General features: G+C 51.6%; 1 protein-coding gene across 16 annotated transcripts in view; it reads left to right on the top strand.

Moving 5' to 3' along the window:
- NCAM1 (neural cell adhesion molecule 1) overlaps positions 1-17,039 on the top strand; it is an 86,079-nt gene that overhangs the window by 66,183 nt on the left and 2,857 nt on the right. For 8 of the 16 annotated variants that reach the window (XM_039564989.1, XM_039564991.1, XM_039564988.1 and 5 more), the window contains 5 exons: positions 4,047-4,171; positions 5,272-5,452; positions 13,611-13,818; positions 14,184-14,300; positions 15,280-16,047. In XM_039564989.1, the coding sequence (XP_039420923.1) occupies positions 4,047-4,171; positions 5,272-5,452; positions 13,611-13,818; positions 14,184-14,300; positions 15,280-16,047 (1,399 nt within the window). Of the gene's footprint in view, positions 1-4,046; positions 4,172-5,271; positions 5,453-8,043; positions 8,699-13,610; positions 13,819-14,183; positions 14,301-15,279; positions 16,048-17,039 lie in introns of those variants that run through there. The other 8 variants (XM_039564996.1, XM_039565002.1, XM_039565001.1 and 5 more) reach the window with 2 other exon arrangements.

The following is a 17,039-nucleotide window of genomic DNA, read 5'->3' as shown; positions in this document are numbered from 1 at the left end:
CACGCAGTTCACATCAGAGGTGCTGCTGCACTTTTCCTGCCAGAGCCCCTCGTTCCTCCCACGGAGTCTCTGGGAGCCTGGCAAGAGTTGAACCTGAGCTCAGCTCGCAGGAGCTGCTGATCCTCATCAAATCAAGAAGCAAATGATTGACCCTGGCACTTCCTGGAGATGGGATCAGTCTCCAGCAAAGTGTGGGGTGGTGAAGAACAATTCCTGCAGCGTTGTGATTTTTACAGCTTCACTCTGTGCACAATCTCGGCGGAGGGAGGGAGGGAAGCTCCTGCTTTTCTGCTGCCCCAGCCAAACAAGGAACTGTGAGAATCAGGCAGCAATTGGATTTTTACAATCCAGGAGTTCTGGAATCACCTTTTTGTCTGGAACCACCCCCAGGAAAGGATTTAGGCTGGGGTTTGCCAGGAAAACAAAACTAACACCAGTAACCTTCCCACATGACTGCATGCACAGAAGGACCCTGTCCCCGGTCTCTTCCCTCTGGTGGAATTCCAGGAGGATGGGAGACGTGGCTGTCTCGTTTCTGCACGTTCTGGTTTTGTTCTTATTTCTGCTGCTGCTGTTTGCTTCCCTCGTGTGCCCCCCGACCCCCAGCCTGTTCTTTCTCGGTGGTTTTGCCCCTTGTGGAGGCTCTCCCTGGTGTCTGTTCCCAGTCCTGTTTACGTGGTGCTCAAAGATTGCAGAAATCAGCCCTTTCCTCATTCCTCTGCTGCCAAAATTGCCAATTCTCCTCTCTGAGCGCAGGGAGGATGCAGGACCTTTCCTTGCTGCCAGCTGGGCAAGGGTTTAAGCTCAGTTTAAAGTGCAGATTTTTCATATTCTCTTCTCTCCCCACCTCAGGTTGTACCCACGCCCGGTGCTTGTGGCACCCTCTGAAAAACGTAATAAAAACAAGAACTTGTGAAATCCAACAGACCAGTGTTAGGGCAAGGAAGCACTGAAGAGAAACCAAAGGGTTGAGATGATACCAGGAAACATTTCCTGCTTCCCTGCAGCAGGAGAGGATTGGTGCTAATGGCTTAGCAGGGAGTGGATGAAAAATAAATTGGAAATGTAGTGGCTCAGAGCACTGCCCTCAGCTCCCCTCTCACCAGCAGGTTTGGGAAGCCATTCAGGCTTTGGGAGCCTGGAGAAAAGTCCTTATTTCACTGATCAGACTCACCCTGAGTTCATTTGGAGCCCAGGGAGGGGATGGCTGAGCTCCCCCTGGATTGTGAGCCCTGGCAGGGACACTGCAGGGATGGGCTGTCCTGGATTCCCAGCAAAGGCTGCTGCCTTCCTGTGAGTTAAACCTGGCTGCTGGGAAGGAAGGCAGAGCTTCTCCACAGGTAAAGCACCTGCTGGGGGCCTTTTGTCCTTTGCTGAGTGTCCTGGGGGTGAAGTTTGAGCGTGGCTCAGCCCGAGTCCCTCGGCGTTGTCACTGGGAGCACAAGGTCCTGCACCCCTCCTGCGCAGAGAGGATTTTAATCAGATATTTGAGGATTATACAGGGGAAATCTGGACTCTGTGGAGCTGCTGGCTCTCAGCCAGCCAAGCAGCAGCAGCATCATGTGGGGTCCTTAAAGGATTGCCCTGTTTTAAAGGCTCTGAGGAGGGTGGGACAGGCTGATTTCTGCCGTGTGTGAACGGGAGCTGCCCTGGCATGAAGCACCCCTGTAATGCTGGTTTGCTTTGCAGCCCCGTGCTGCAGGGAGGATGCATGGCTGAGCATGAGTCCCTTCTCTAACCTGCTGCTGACCACCTTCTCTCTTCAGCTACTCACATTTTCACTCATTATAGGGTTGCTGATTCTGCTGGACTAAACTTTTCCCACTAAACTTCTTCCTCCTCTGTTTGACACACTAACCCAGTTTTAATTTTACAGCCCTGTGTCTGGATTGCATCCACCTGCTTGAGATAAATTAAATAAACGTGTATTTACGGAGAGAAAGCTGTTCTTTACCAGGGCTTGCACTGCTCCACCTGTTGGTTTTCAGCCCTTAGGAGTATTCTTTTATTTGAAGAGAAGTGTTTCTCAAAGCAGAAATGAATTTAAAGTATTGGGGGAGGAAGGAGTGAATCAGGAGCTAGAAATTAGGTAATTCAGAGTGAAGAAAAGGTAAGAAAAGTTTCGGCAAAGCAAGTAATTAATCACGGGAATGGCTGTGTCTAAAGTACAGCAGCATCTCTGACATTTAAAATCAAAAATAAGCATCTTTCCAAAGGGTGTTCCTATTAGTCTTGGTGCTCAATCACTGGGAAAAAAAATCCAGCCTGTGTTGGATAAAAGGTCAGATTCTGCAAGTGCAGTGTTCCCTTAGCACTTCAAAATCTCTGTACTCATTACTAATTATCTCGGAGCTAGAGGGGACCAAGGAGATGCTGGTCTTGTTCTGTCCATCTGCCACAAATATGGCAGGAATTCAGCACTGCTGCTCAGGGGGTCTCGGGTGGCTCAGGGTTCACCCAGGGCAGCAGCCAGGAGTGCCCCTGCCTGTTCTGGGAGCTGCTGTGGGGCACAAAGTGACAGAACCAGGCATTTGCTGCTGGGATCTGTGAATTATCAGTGCCTAACCACAACACAGTTAGTGCAGAATAGCTCCTTCCAGTCAACTCCACAGTCAAAAGCAGGGACTTGTGGTGCTGTTTGTCTTTTGGGATTGAGGGTAAAAATGTAATTGCTTGTTTAACTGATATGTTCAGTATGGCCAGCTGAGGATGAAGCTTTCCTGTTTATTTGTGCCTTAAACCAGCCCTGTGTCACCTTTTTATGTTCAGTGTACACTAAGAAAGCTGTCCCAGGGTGGAATCCACATCTGGAATGTCCAGGGGGTGTGTGGGAGCCTTGTGATGGGGATAAAGGCAAGGAAAGGATTTGGAAAAGCAAAAATATAACCTGGAAAAAAGGAGTGTTGCCTCTCTACATCCGTCAGAGGAGCTGCTGTGTTGTGAAACACAAATGTGTGTGTCCCACTCTCCTGGAGTGTGATTGATTCCCTTCTTGGAACAGTGCAAGGAAAGGGAATGCATCTTAAATCACACTTTCAGCCCAGGTCTCGCAGTTTTCCCATTGGTATTTCACCAAAAAATTGTGCTCATACTCCTTTGAAAGGGAGGAGGGCGGGGAAAGGGCTTCAAATTCCTTCTGAAGATGAACTTCTGAGGGATGTTGGAGGATGCATCTTCCTCTGGCCACTCAGGAATGCCTGTGCTGCCCATGAGTAGCTGGACACAAATCCAGGGGGTGTAAATACGGAATCAGACCTTCTGTACTTGGCATTTTTAGCAGAGGTGCAAGGTGGGATTGGGATCCTCCCGTGGTGTGGAGGAATTGAGTAGGAGAAGCAGTTTGGGAGCTGTGGGTTGCAGGGATGGGGCTGTAAATCAGTGTGCCCTACAGAAGGAAGGGACATTTCCATTTCCTGCTGATGGCAGGGGTGCAGTTTGGGAAATGATAGCTTTTTTTCTCCTAAAAATGGTTATTCCAGAAGAGTGAAGGGGTCCAGCTCTCTCCAGTACCCACTGGAGTTCCACCAGTGCAGGCTGAGTGACAGGATGTGCTCTGGGGTTCTGCTCAGTGTTTTCACCCTCATTTAAGTGAGTCTCTGGTGCAGCAACTCCAGAACCCCTAAACAAATTCAGAGTGCAGACCTGGGTCTGTGTGAGAGGCACAAGGTCCTTTTCAGTGATGCTCTTTACATCCCCAGCCCACAGGAGCAGCCACAGAGCCCTTCTTGATGTTTGCCAGGTGTTTCACAGCAGTTCTTGCAACAGAGGCAGCGAGGAATTGGTCACTGCTTGGGGATGTTCTTGGGGGAGGGTGAGATCTCTTTGACTCCATTCCAGCACACACAAAAACGGAGATTCGGTGTTGTGCAAATGCAAGAAATCCTTGGGCGTGGCAAATATTTGTACCCCAAACACACGGTGTCCTCTGTGGGTCAGCTGGTACCCTGAACCGAGGATAATGAAGCATTTTTCTGATTTTGCTGCGTACTTTTTCCTTGATAATACTTTGTTTTTACACAAATAACGCTGAATCCCCGTTGTTGCAGGGGAACCCAGCGCCCCCAAGCTGGAAGGGCACATAGGAGAGGATGGAAACTCCATCAAAGTGAACGTCATCAAGCAGGACGATGGTGGCTCCCCCATCAGGCACTACCTGATCAAGTACAAAGCTGTAAGTGCGGTGATGCCATGAAGATTTTTGCCTTTTCTTTTATACCCCTGTTATACCTTTTACAACTTCTGTATTCTCAGTGCTTTTTCCCTACATTCTTGGACTTGTTTGTCAAGCTGAGAGACTCAACATTTTAGAAGCTTCGTAGCCAGGGATCAGTGTGCCCCAGAGCCCAAGGTCCTCTCCAGAACACATTCTGTAAACCAAGATAGAGCCATCCAGGGGAAGGTTCCTTGGGGAGGGGGGCTCACTCAAGCCTCTCATTGGGGAATCTTTGATAGATCTGCTAATTAGTAACACCTCTAATGTTCTACCCAATCTTTTGGGGTGGGCATTTGGCGGGATGCATCTCGGTGCATATGACCTGGATGTGTGCACCTGAGGATCCTTAAAATAAATACCAAGGTAAAATCCCTTTTCCCCTTCTAACCGTGTGTGACTCTTGATTTTAAGACCAGGAAAAGGCATCAGTGGCACAGCCCAGGCTGCTCCGGGCTCACTGGGCTCTTGGAGGGGGTGAATTGAAGAAAGAAATCTCTGTCACTCAGATGGTTTAAATTTGACGTGCTGAGATGTGAAAGAGCACTTCTGCAGGGGGGAGAGGAACAGAAGTTGCAGCTTTTGCCCTCTGAAAAAAGTTTACTGATGGGGCAAAGATGAGAGGAGGAAGTGAGGAAGAAAACAGGATTCTGAGCAGGAGAGAGGCTGCTTTGGCATCTCATTCTCCACTCAGAGCCAGCAGCCTGTGATGGTTTCACTGAATCCCAGAATAGTTGGGGTTGGAGGGAGCTCTGGAGGTCACCCAGCCCAGCCCCGTGCCAAAGCTGGACACGTGCAGGTGGGTTTGGGATGTCTCCAGAGAGGGCAACATTCCCTGGGTGCCTGTTCCATGGAAAGAAACCCTGCCTCCTGTTGAGGCAGAACTTGCTGTGTTTTACTTCACGGCCCGTGACGCTGGGCAGAGCCTGGCCCGTGACGCTGGGCAGAGCCTGGCCCGTCGCTGGCACCCCTCGGGTGCCACCCTCGGGGTGTCTGTGTGGGGTGACGCTGCTGCCGAGCCCTGGGCTGCTCCTGACGCCGTCCCTGTGCCCTCCCTGCAGAAGCACTCCTCGGAGTGGAAGCCGGAGATCCGGCTGCCGTCGGGCAGCGACCACGTGATGCTGAAGTCTCTGGACTGGAACGCTGACTACGAGGTGTACGTGATCGCTGAGAACCAGCAGGGCAAGTCCAAGCCAGCCCACTACGCCTTCCGCACCTCGGCCCAGCCCACCGTCATCCCAGGTACTGCTGCTCCGCCTCTCCCGTGGACTCTGCTGCCCATTAATGCCACAGAGCCGCCCCTAATGTGCCCCAGTAACCCTGACAGCTCGCTTGCTTGAAGCCCATTCTCTCATGGTTGGTTCCCCCATCCAAAGCTGAGGGGTCTGGCTGTGTACATACCTGTGGCAGGCATGTACGGCGTTGGTGGGAGCGCTCCCTGGCAAATCCCTGCCTTGCTGTTCCCAGGGGGTGCTGGCTCGTTGTGTCAGGTGGGAAGAGCAGCAGGTAGGAGAAGCTTCCTGAGAGCAGAAAGCGAAATTCCCGCTTTAAACTCAAATAGACCTTTCAGCTCTGCAGGGTGGTGCTTTTCACAAGGCAGATTTCCCTCCCAGATCTCCCTTCCTGCTTGTTTGTCCATCTTTGGTGGAATAAAGGCACCAGGAGTTTGCTGGCAGTTGGAAGAGGAGGCAGTGAAAATCTTTCTCGGAGCGTTTTTCGATTCAAATTACCAAATGACAGTAATTTTCAAACAGCGACACTTTCATGTTGGGGAGGGCATTAGGGAAAAAGAACTCAAAAGCTTTAGGGTGCTGCTGGAAGCTCTTAAGACAGACTGTACTTATTAGTGTGCTTGAAAAGCGAGCAGAATTCTTGGCTGAGAAACTGGAATCGAGCAGTTTGTGACAACCTGTTGAAAGGACAGTTAGGATTTCTTTTCTACATGTGGGCATTTAAAAAAGGGAAGGGGGGAACCCACACAAAGCAACCAGAACCTGAGGAGGGGATTGCTGAAGTAGCTATAAATTAAAGTTGTGGTGGTTAAAGACAGAGGGATGCTGAGTCAAGTCCTCCCTGCACCCCCAGGGTTGGTGCTGACAGCCCATACTGAGGGGGTTTACTTGATTTCATTCTGTCTCATGTTTTTCCTTGAAACCAGAGAGTTTCCTTCAGTTTTTCCCTGAGAATTCAGTCCCTGCCCTGCTCCCCTGTGCCCGTTCCCTGGCTGAAGGAAACAGCTCAGACCTCATGGCAATGCTGAAATCCCCCTTGGCCGAGGCAGAGCACATTGTTGAGCACAGAAATGGGTGACTTTGGGCTGGAGAAGTGGGACTGGCAGTGAGGAGGAGGGAGATGGGGCAAAGGAGAGACTGAGGGGTGCTTGAACAGGGCGTAGTTCCGGGTGGAAGCACCCTCAGTAACTCATTAAGCAACTCACTCTGTGATTCTCATTTCCAACAGCTCTGATCCTTGCTCCCCCTCTGAGCCCTTTAAATCCAGTTGTAACATGTGCAGGAACCCTCTAAAAATGGGGCAAACCCCAGTTGGTTATCACAGGTGAAACTTCCCTGGCCTCTCTGAAGTTATTCCTTGCTTAGCTTGGTGTGAGGCACAGGAGGAGCCGGGATCTGAGGCTGCTGCTCCAGTGTTGCCCTTGGAAAAGCAGTTTTGGGGAATGCAGGGTTGCCCCAGCAGCTGGAATTCAGCTGCTCCTCAGAAAGTGCTGTGTCCGTGTGCAGTGACATGGTCACTGCTGGGTTTGTGACTCTTTCTCCAGGGTTTTTGTCATTTTGGCCTTCCAAGGTGTTCCCTGATCCCCACACTGATAACACTGAGGAAAATATTTCCAGGGACAGGTTGGTTTTTTCTCTGCTGTGCAGCCCCACAGGTTTTTTTTTTTCCTGCCAAACTGTGGCAGGAAGAGGCTCTGTGTGTTCCTTTCCTTGTTGTTTTGTGGCATTTCTGTGGTTTTGTCTCAAAATGAGCTGTGCAGGGGTTGGAGCCAGTGCTGTGCCTGACAGCAATAACCAGGGATTCCCTGCAGTAAAATGTGCATTTATTGTGTAGAGTCCTTGGTTCCCCTCACCTGTGCAGAGGCCTCAGGGTGGCTGGAAGGATAAGGGTGTTATTTTCAGAAATAATAATAATCATCCTGGCATTGGAGTAGTTCCCAAGCAGCTGGGAGGCTGAATGGCAAAGTCAGAGCGTTCCTGAGACCGTGGTGCTCCCTCAGGATGATGTGGATCTGTTATCCAAGCTTTGGGGAAGGGCTTGGACAGGCAGGTGCATTCTCTGCTGCACCAAAGCTGTTCTTGTTTCCCTGTTCTCCCTGTGTGAAGGCAGCGTTGTCCCCTCACACACAGCCCCCCATTTCCCTGTGTTTCTCGCTGAGCCCCTTCTGTGCCATCATTTTTAATCTCATTTGCTTGCAAACCCCACCTGCCCTGCCTTGGACCCTGCTCTGCAGCTTTGGGCTTTGCTGAGCTTCTGACCCTTTTGTGGTGAACGTGCTGCTCCTGGAACCCTGAGCCATTTTAATTTACGAGATTAAATAAACCTTTGATTCTTATGTTTTCTGTATTTATGACCTAATTTTTTTTATCTATTTTTCTCTCTCTTTCTCTCTCTCTCTCTCTCTCTTTCTTTCTTTTTTTTCTTCCTCTCTTCCTTTCTTTCCCTCCCCTCTCCCTTTTCCCCCTGACTCCTTTCCTATGTCTGTCATCCATGGTCACCTTGGATCTCACGGGAAACATCCACGCTTGCCACATGCACCAAATTTGTTTTTAAAACAACCATATCCCCCCCTCCTGGGAACCACTGTCTGGCACCTGCAGCGACCTTGGGAAGTCCATCAGCATCGTCCTCCTTTGTCTCATTGCTTCTTTCTGCAGTGACTCTGCTTTTGCTCTGTTAGAAACTTAAAAAAAAGTCAAATAAAGCAATATTTGCTTGGGAAGGCCTGGGTCCCAGCAAGGTGTGAAAGGAGATAATTTTGCTTCAGAGGATCGTGTCAGTTCAGACAAAAAAAAAAAAAAAGAGAAACAAACACAGAACACTTTAAAAAAAATGTTTAATTTGAAAGAGTCAGTATTTTGTAACAAGGAAAAAAGGTTTAAGCCAAGTTTTTTCTCTTTAACATTTTTTTTGTTACTTGTAATGAATTTGCCCTTTTAAACGGATGGAAAGAAAGATTTTTTTTTTTTTTTGGTGTTGTTTGCTTGCTGTTTTCATCAAAGGAAGGTGCAATGCTGAAAGCCTTTAAGATCCTGCTTTTTACTGATTTCTCTGCACATCTGGTGCTGATCTTGTGCAAAAGGAGGCCCCATCCACAAACCCAAACCCACAGACTGTAAAAAGAAAGAGAAGATTTGTCAGAGACCATCCTGCTGATTGCCCAGATGTCTCTGGGGGCTTTTGCATGTGGATTCAAATGTCTGGAAGGTTTTCCTGCTGTGCTGCTCTGACTATAAACATCTGCTGGGAATCACACTGGGGGCATTGCTGCTTTTCCTTCTTCTCGTGGTCGAGTCCTTGTCACTCCCTCGTGTGCAGATTCCTCCTGGCCCACAGTGGAGCTGGGCAGACACAGCCCATGGACACACAAATTTCCAATGCTTTTCTAACATTCCCTGGTTTTCCACTGCTGTGTTATCACAGAGAGATCCCTTTCCTTGCTGTTCTAACAGAAAATCTTAGCTTGGATCGAGTTACCTGACCAGCAAAATTATTATTACTGATCCTTAATAATATTTCTGGTGAACTGTGCGTGTGACAGGATTAACCCATGGTCTAAACTGCAGTAGAACCATCTTTGTTAGCAAATTCTGGGAATTTCCTTGAGCAAACTTCAGATGATTTTTTTTTCTTTGGTTCTTAAAAAAAACCAACCAGAACTCCCCACCCCCCCAAAAAAAAAACCCCACACCAAAAAACCACAAAAAACAACCCAGCAACAACAACCCCACTGAATTCTTTGTGATAGGAAATCCATCCCCTCTGATGCTCTCCTAAAATCTGGGGTCTCTCCCTTGTTGAAGTGTCTGTCCAGACGGTCTCAAACCCTCTCAGCTGGGTGGGGTTCATCTTCCTGACAAAATTCTCCCAGGGACAAACCAAATCCTGCCCTCACTCGTGTCTGACTCTGCCTTTTATGCTCTGCTGTGTTTGTTCAGATCTTGTTCCTTATGAGTTGTGAACTTTTCTGTCTGAATTGTAAATGAAAACTTGGTGCAGGTGTCACACACAAAAACCTGTGGATTTCTTTTTTTTTTTTTACAAGAACCCTTCATTTCCAGTGTTGTAGAGTGTAGACACTTTGTTAGAGCTTTGCAGTTTACTGAAGTGCAGCAAGATAATCCTAACACTAAAAAATGGTGTGATTTCCCCTCTAACTGGACTCATTGAGTTCATCTGTAGATCTGGGATCAGCTTTTTGTGGATTTCCCCTTATCCACAGTGGGAGGTCAGTGCCTGAGGCTGAGATGTTTCTCACCAAAATCACAGTTATTAAAATTACCTTTATAACTTTGCACAGCGTGGTGTGGAGAGAGAGCAGCACCTGTGGAGGTGCTTCTGCCCCAGGAGAGGGGTTTAGGGCAGGGGAGGATTCTCTGTGGCAGAGCCCTGACAAGCAGCTGAGACATCATTTATGTGGCTGACATTAATGCCATACCCACCAGCAAACAGGAGCCCAGCAGCGTGGAATACACTCAAGAAGTGCTTCCTTCTGTTTGTGAAAATAAGGAGCAGAACTGGGTTTTTTTAACCACAAATTTGTGCAGATTTGTAACACCACAGATACCAGAGATCTGTCAGACCCTTGGGGATCCCATGTTCAAGGTCCCAGGCTTTGATGTGAGTAAAATAAAATTTAAAAAGAGTTTTTAGAAAAGTTAGCTCAGAGAGGAGGCAGAGATTCAGGCCTGGAAGCAGAAGATGCTCAAACCCTGGGGTTTTCATGCCACGGGCACGGGCAGTTCCCACGTGTGGGTGAGGGGCTGCAGAGCCTTGCAGGGTCTGCAGGATTCCCACAGTTTGTTGAAGTCCCTCCATGTTCTCTGAGTTGTTGGTCAGAGCATTGTTTGGCTGCTTTCATGGACAGGAATGTTTGGGAATGTCCTGCTCCACCAGGAGCAGCTGCAGGTGTCTGCACGTCCAAGGTTCTGGGGGATAAGCAGAAGGTTTTACCTAAAAGGTTTTAAATACAAGTTCTCCTGCGTCTTGGAGCTGCTGGAGGGGGGGTGCAGCTGGGGCAGAGTTGGTTTACTCCAGAAAAGAGGATTTTGTTGTCACTCTTTGTGTTCAGAAGAAGAAGAGAAGCTTTGGGGTGACCTAAATGCCCCTTCCAGGACCTGAAGGAGCTGACAGGAAAAACAGAGAGGGATTATTTACAAAGGATGGAGGGACAGGGCAGGGGGAATGGCTTCAAACTGCCAGAGGGCAGGGTTAGATGGGATCTTGGGAAGGAATTCTTCCCTGTGAAGGTGGGGAGGGGCTGGGATGGAATTCCCAGAGCAGCTGTGGCTGCCCCTGGATCCCTGGCAGTGTCCAAGGCCAGGCTGGACATTGGGGCTTGGAGCAGCCTGGGACAGTGGGAGGTGTCCCTGCCCTGGCAGGGGTGGCACTGGATGGGCTGTAAGGTCCCTTCCACCCCAAACCATTCCATGATACCCTGATATTCCCTTTTTCATCCCTGGGAAGGGAGTCAGTCGTGGGAAAACAACAGAGCTTGGAGGAGCTCTGAGGTCAGAGTCCAGCAGGAGTTTGGGAAATCCCCATTGCCCTGTCCTGAGGGAAAGCTCCCCAGGCTGCTGTGTGCTCCTGGGAACAAGCCCAGATGGTGAAACCTGGGTTTGTGTCGCTGGCAGAGCGGGTGGCACTGGGACAGAAGGGTCCTTTTCCCCACCGTGAGCTGGGGAGTGTGTGAGGGAACAGCTCTGTAAAACCTCGTGCAAAGGAAACTTAAATGTGTGCAAATGAAAGCTGCTGGCATCCACTGAGAACAAAGAGCTTCTCCCCTGGGTTTTGTTTCTGGGTGCACCAAATGGATTTTTATTTGTTTTGTTCCTTCTTCTTTCTTTTGCCAAATCCTGTAGGACCTTTGAAATGCCTGGAGTCCCCCCTGCTTCTCTCCATCCCTTTTTGTCTCTGTGCCTGAACATTCTCTAGCTGAGACCCCACTAGGAAGCCACAGCTGAGCTCTCTCTGACAGGGCAGTTTCTGTACCAAGAGTAAAACTGATGGGTGATTTTACTGCGCGCTGTAAATGAGGGTGATTAGAAAAGCCAGTCTTGCAGGAAGCTCATTTTCCATTGGAAAATATCATTTGTAATTAATAAATTCTTCACTTCTTTAGAATTAAGGACTCCAGAAGTTCTTTAATGGTTTGTGTTTCCTTATTTAACCGGTGGAAATGTTATTCCTCTTAGTCCTGAGAGTGGCAGAAGGGGATTAATGGAAGGGTTGGATGTGCTCTGGATCAGGTCAGAAATGTCCAACATCTTTTTATTACATTATTTCATACACACAGTGTGAGCAGCTGCTGTTCCACAGCCCATTTATTTATCCATTTCCTTTGTACACAGAATTGTTTTAGGCCCCAGCAAACCCTTAAGGGATGTCTAAATATTAGTTTCATTAAATACAACATAAATCCAGCTACAGGATGGAGGGAATGGTTCTTCAAAGTATTTGTAGATCAATTTCATTTAATCAGATGGGACAGTCTGTGAAAAGAATAATCCCCACTATGATTCCTGCATTTTATAGCAACAGCAAAATTCCTTTACAAGGAAAAAGAAAGGCAGCACCAAGAGCCTCCCGAGTTCATGGGGTCGTGGAGGATTTTTGTATTATTTCTCTTTATTGCCAGTCCTTGGAAGGTTTGAAAGTTCCTGCAAATTACAGGGCTCCCTTACCAGCCTAGAAACCCAAATTGCAGACAATTACCTTGGCCCAGTTCCGTTGCCTGAGGTGTAAAATCCCAGAATAGCACAAAAACAGGGACATTCCTCTGCAGGCTTGCCCTGGTTCTCACCACCTCCATCCTCCTCCTCCTGGGGCAGAGGAGCAGGGCAGGGTCTGGAGGGGAGGGTGGTACCTGCTCAGGGCTCTCCTTGGGTGTTTGGGGCAACAGAGGGGTCTGTGGCTGTCCCAGCAGGAGTCTGGGGGCTGACAGGGCTGACAGCTCCTGGAAAAGCTGGGAGGGGAGAGGAAGCAAAGAGCAGGGCTCTGGTGTGAGTGGAATTTTCCAGAATGGGAAAATTCCAGTTCCCTCCAGCTCTGGAGGCACCCAGGGAATTCTGATCCTGTGATCCTGCCTGGGATGCTGCCCTTGGCTCTCCTTTCGGAGCCTGCCAAGGAGCCCCTGCCCAGAGAGGGGATGCGGATGGGGAGTGTGACCCAGCACGTCAGTTATGGAATGATCCACGCAAGGATCCTGAACACATTCAAAGAGGGAAGATCCGTGCCCTCCTCACTCCCTGCAGGCATTGGAGGGTGATTAATTCATGTAATTGTGCAGTTTGCTGGCAGGGACCGGGCTGTGGGACAGTGTTCTGCTGGCCAGGGGCTGGACTCGTGATCCCAGTGACAGTCAGGTGCCTCAGAGTGGCTTTTCCCTACTTACCCTGCTGGAATCTGCATTCCTTGATCCATCTCGGGGTCACAAAATGAAACACCACCTCTCTGCCCCAGGGTAAGGGTGCTCTGCCTCCTGTTTTTAAACAAAAAGATGCGTGGCAGAGGGTGTGGCTCTGTCTGGAGCCCTGGGAAGGGCTTTTCACCTGTCACAGTCGGCATAAATGGGGCTGAGGTGATAAAGGGGCTTTGCTGGGGGGTTCTGCAAAGCAAAGATTCCAAGGGTTTGGGGCTCCAGGGGCTGTGGTAGTGAGAGGCTGGGGAGCTGTGAACACGTTCTGGAGAGCTGGGTCTCACCTGAGCTCCAGGGAGGGCTTTATCTCAGTTTCACCACCTCAGGGGCTCACCAGCACTGAGCATCGCCCAGTGTTTTGTATCCCACCAGGAAAAATCCTGCTGCAGAGTCTGGGCTTTGCTTCCACTGGTTCTTGGGCCAGACTGGCAGTGCCAGAGCCACTCTGGCCCTTCCTCTTGAGGAGGAGGAGGAGGAGGTGGGAAGCAGGAGCCCTGCTGGGGGTGTGCACAGCAGGAGAGGATTCTGCAGTTTGCTCTTCAGGCTTTATTCCAACAGGGGTGGGAAAAGCCCCATCAGGCCCATCCTTTCAGGGAAATGGTCTGTAGGAAAAAGCACTGGTTACTGCACAGGGCTGCTAGAGAGAGGGTGGCCTTCCTAAAAGCAACTAAAGTGCAGCCAAATCTGAGCCCTGATACCCCCAGCGTTTAACCCGAGCGCCTTCTCTCTTCTCTCCCTTGGTCTCTGAAGCCAGCACTAGCCCTGCCTCAGGCCTGGGCACTGCTGCCATCATTGGCATCCTCGTGGTGGTCTTCGTGGCGCTGCTGGTGGCCGTGGATGTCACCTGCTACTTCCTGAACAAGTGTGGGCTGCTCATGTGCATCGCCGTCAACCTGTGCGGCAAATCCGGCCCGGGGGCCAAGGGCAAGGACATGGAGGAGGGGAAAGCGGCCTTCTCGTGAGTACTGCCCCTCACATCCCTCCCTCTGTGCTCAGCTCACGGACAAGGAGCTGCCTCAGGAAGCTGTGGGCCCTCATCTCTGTGGGGAGGGTGCTGGGGTTTTGCTTTGTGCTTCCAGGAAGGTGTTTCTGGAGTTGTTCCTCTGGTTTTTTGTCTCATTCCTGTTGGTAGCCATCAAATAGGTGGCCTCAGTGCTGGACAGCCCAGTGCTGGACATCACCCCGGAGTTGTGTGCTGGGGAAGGAGGAGTGACCCCAAGGAGCGCTCCCCGCTCAGCCCCGCGTGTGTCTCTCACTGTGGACGTTTGCAGCCTGTCTTTGCAGGAGGAGCCCATCCCTCCCCATGCCATTCCCTCATTACAGGAAGGATGAGTCCAAGGAGCCCATCGTGGAGGTGCGGACGGAGGAGGAGAGGACCCCCAACCACGATGGGGGGAAGCACACGGAGCCCAACGAGACCACCCCGCTGACAGAGCCAGAGTATGTGGCCTTAGCCAGCCCTAGCACAGGGTCACTGCATTGCCCTCAGCTGCCCTAATCCCTCAGGAACACGAGTTAGGGCAGGAAGAGAGGAAGAAAGGTAAAATCTCCACATGCCAGTGAGGAAGTGCCTCCTCTCAAGCTTCAGTGACTCCTGTTTCCAGCACTGGAAGGGAAAGGGGAAGGAAGCAGTGTTTCCTCTGCCAGCCTGTCCAGTGTGGAGGTCCAGCGCTGTCCAGGGTCACTGCAAAGGATCCAGAGCAAAATCAGCCCCAGCTGGCAGCGAGCCCTGCGTGAACCCTGTCCCAGCAGTGCTGGGTGAGAGCCTGAACCCATGGGGAGAGATCCTCCCCAGGAGCTGGGCCCTGGATGTGGAGTCACGGCAAGGCCGAGCATTCTGAGAGAGAATTGAGAGCTGAACTGGGGCCTGAGTCTGCATTAATGTGCGTGGGAGAAAAGGAGTTGAGGTTTGATGAGGGCTGTGCAGGCCTTCAGACAAACCTGCAGCAGCAGGACGGGACAAGGTGAGGGGTTGGGTTCAGGGGCCCACGCTGGGGCCGTGTGGTGTTGGTGACAGGTGGCACAGGGCTGCAGGCTCAGGGAGTTGGCGGAGAGCTGCCTGGGGAGGTCAGGGGCAGAGGCTGAGAGGAAAGTTTTAGGTGAGGAGAGAAGAGTCTCTGCAAGCTGACAGGATCCCATTTGCCTCAGCCCATACGCTGCACACGAGCAAGCCATTCCTGCAGGTCATGTCCTCTTGGCTTTTTCTCTCTTCCTGATTATCCTCAGCCATCCCAGCCTCGCTCCCTTTGCATGTCTGACCTCTGCAAGTCTCTGCTCCTGAGTCCCTCTCCATGTCCCGTGTGTGTGCTGTCCTCACTCTCCCTCTCTGCCCCCTCTCCCTGCTGTCGTTTCGGGGCTTCATTGTCTCTCTCTCTCTCTCTTTCTCTCTCTCTCTCTCGTCCCCGTGTCCCCCTCGCAGGCACCCCGCCGACACTGCGGCCACCGTGGAGGACATGCTGCCTTCTGTCACCACGGGCACCACTAACTCTGACACTATCACTGAAACCTTTGCCACTGCCCAGAACAGCCCCACCAGCGAGACCACCACGCTGACCTCCAGCATTGCCCCGCCGGCCACGGCCACTCCCGACGCCAACGCCACGGCCCCCGGCCAGGCCACCCCGGCCAAAGGCGCGGCCGCCGCCTCGGCGGCATCGCCGCCCTCCTCCACCCCCAAAGTGGCCCCTCTTGTTGATCTCAGCGATACCCCCAGCTCTGCTCCGGCCACCAGTAATTTGTCTTCAAGTGTCCTGCCGGGGCAGGCCGTGCTCAGCCCCAGCACCGCGGTGGCCGACGCCGCCAAAGCCGGGAACAAGCCGGCCGCCCCCAGCCCTGCCAACCTCACGAGCCCTCCAGCTCCCTCAGAGCCCAAGCAGGAGGTGGCCAAGAGCCCCGAGAAGGAGCCTGTGCAGCCCAGCACAGTGAAGAGTCCAGCAGAGACCCCCAAGAACCCGAGCAACGTGAAGAGCGAGGCTGCCTCGGGCAGCGCCGCCAACCCCTCGCAGAACGAGGACTTTAAAATGGACGAAGGGACCTTCAAGCCACCAGACATTGATCTTGCAAAGGATGTTTTTGCAGCTCTTGGCACTGCTACTCCTCCTGCTGCCAGCGGGGCTGGTGGGCAAGCCCCCGAGCCTGCTGCTGCCGCTGCAGACAGCTCTGCCCCCGCCGCGCCCGCAAGCACCGAGTACGGCCGCCTTTACTCTTGTGTTGGTTGTGTGCTGTGTCCCTCGTGCCCTGGTGCTGTGCTGTGTCCTCTGTTGGGTGTTCTCTTGACTAATCTCACTGTTTCCTGAGCCAACTAACTCACCCGAGAGCCCACAGGGCTTGGCTTGGAAGGTGCCAGGAGGAGAGCAGGAGTAGGCTGTGCCAGGGAGGCAGAGGAAGGGGAGCTGGGGATTTATCAGAAACGTGTTGCTCTTTAGGCTCTGGTGCAGCTTTTTCTGTCCTGGGTTACTCTTTCATGGAAGAGATCAGAAGTAGTCCAGTTTGGTGTAAAAGGAAGAGCTTTCCTCAGAGTGCTGAGGTCCTGCAGGTCAATGAGCACAACCCCCCAAATCCCATGTCCTGGCAGGTCAGAGCAGCTTCAGGACTCACTCAGTGTCAGGCTGGGCAGCAACCAGTGCCCTGTGGAAAGGTGACAGCGTTGGAGCCTCTGGAGTTGTCCCCAAGCTGGCAGGAGGAGGCTGGGGCAGTGTGAGCCTGGCTGAGACAGGGAGCACCCTGAGTTGGGCAGGAGAGTGAAAACAGCACCTGGGGGCTGGGGGAGGGTCCCAGCTGTGCTGCAGATGTTGGACTGCCTGGGCTGGCAGTTGTCACCTCTCAGGGTGGTCACCTCCCTCCCACTTGTGAAAATGGCTGTGGCAGAATTCCCATCTTCCATGTTCCCCTTCCTGCAGCATCCTGGGGAATTCAGGACTGGCTTCCTGTAGGAGCACAAAAAAGGGGATTGCTGCTCAGGTGTCAGGCTGTGTGAGCAGGGAGTTCGGGTGCCAAAGCCAAATCCTTCTGCAGCTGTGTGAGTTTGTCCTGCTGCTCCTTTTTGCACTCCTGCAGCTCAGCCCTGAGCCAACCCAGGGCAGGAGAAGCCAAAAGAAAGGTTAATCTAGAACTAAATGACCCAGGGTGGGGGAGCTGAGCTTGGTGTTCCTTAGTCCTGCCTCAGGAAATGCTGGTTTT

The sequence above is a fragment of the Corvus cornix genome, chromosome 24, assembly GCF_000738735.6.
Source record: "Corvus cornix cornix isolate S_Up_H32 chromosome 24, ASM73873v5, whole genome shotgun sequence".
NCBI lineage: Eukaryota > Metazoa > Chordata > Aves > Passeriformes > Corvidae > Corvus > Corvus cornix.
The sequence above is the reverse complement of the archived record's forward strand: the minus strand, read 5'-3'. Positions and strand labels throughout refer to the sequence as shown.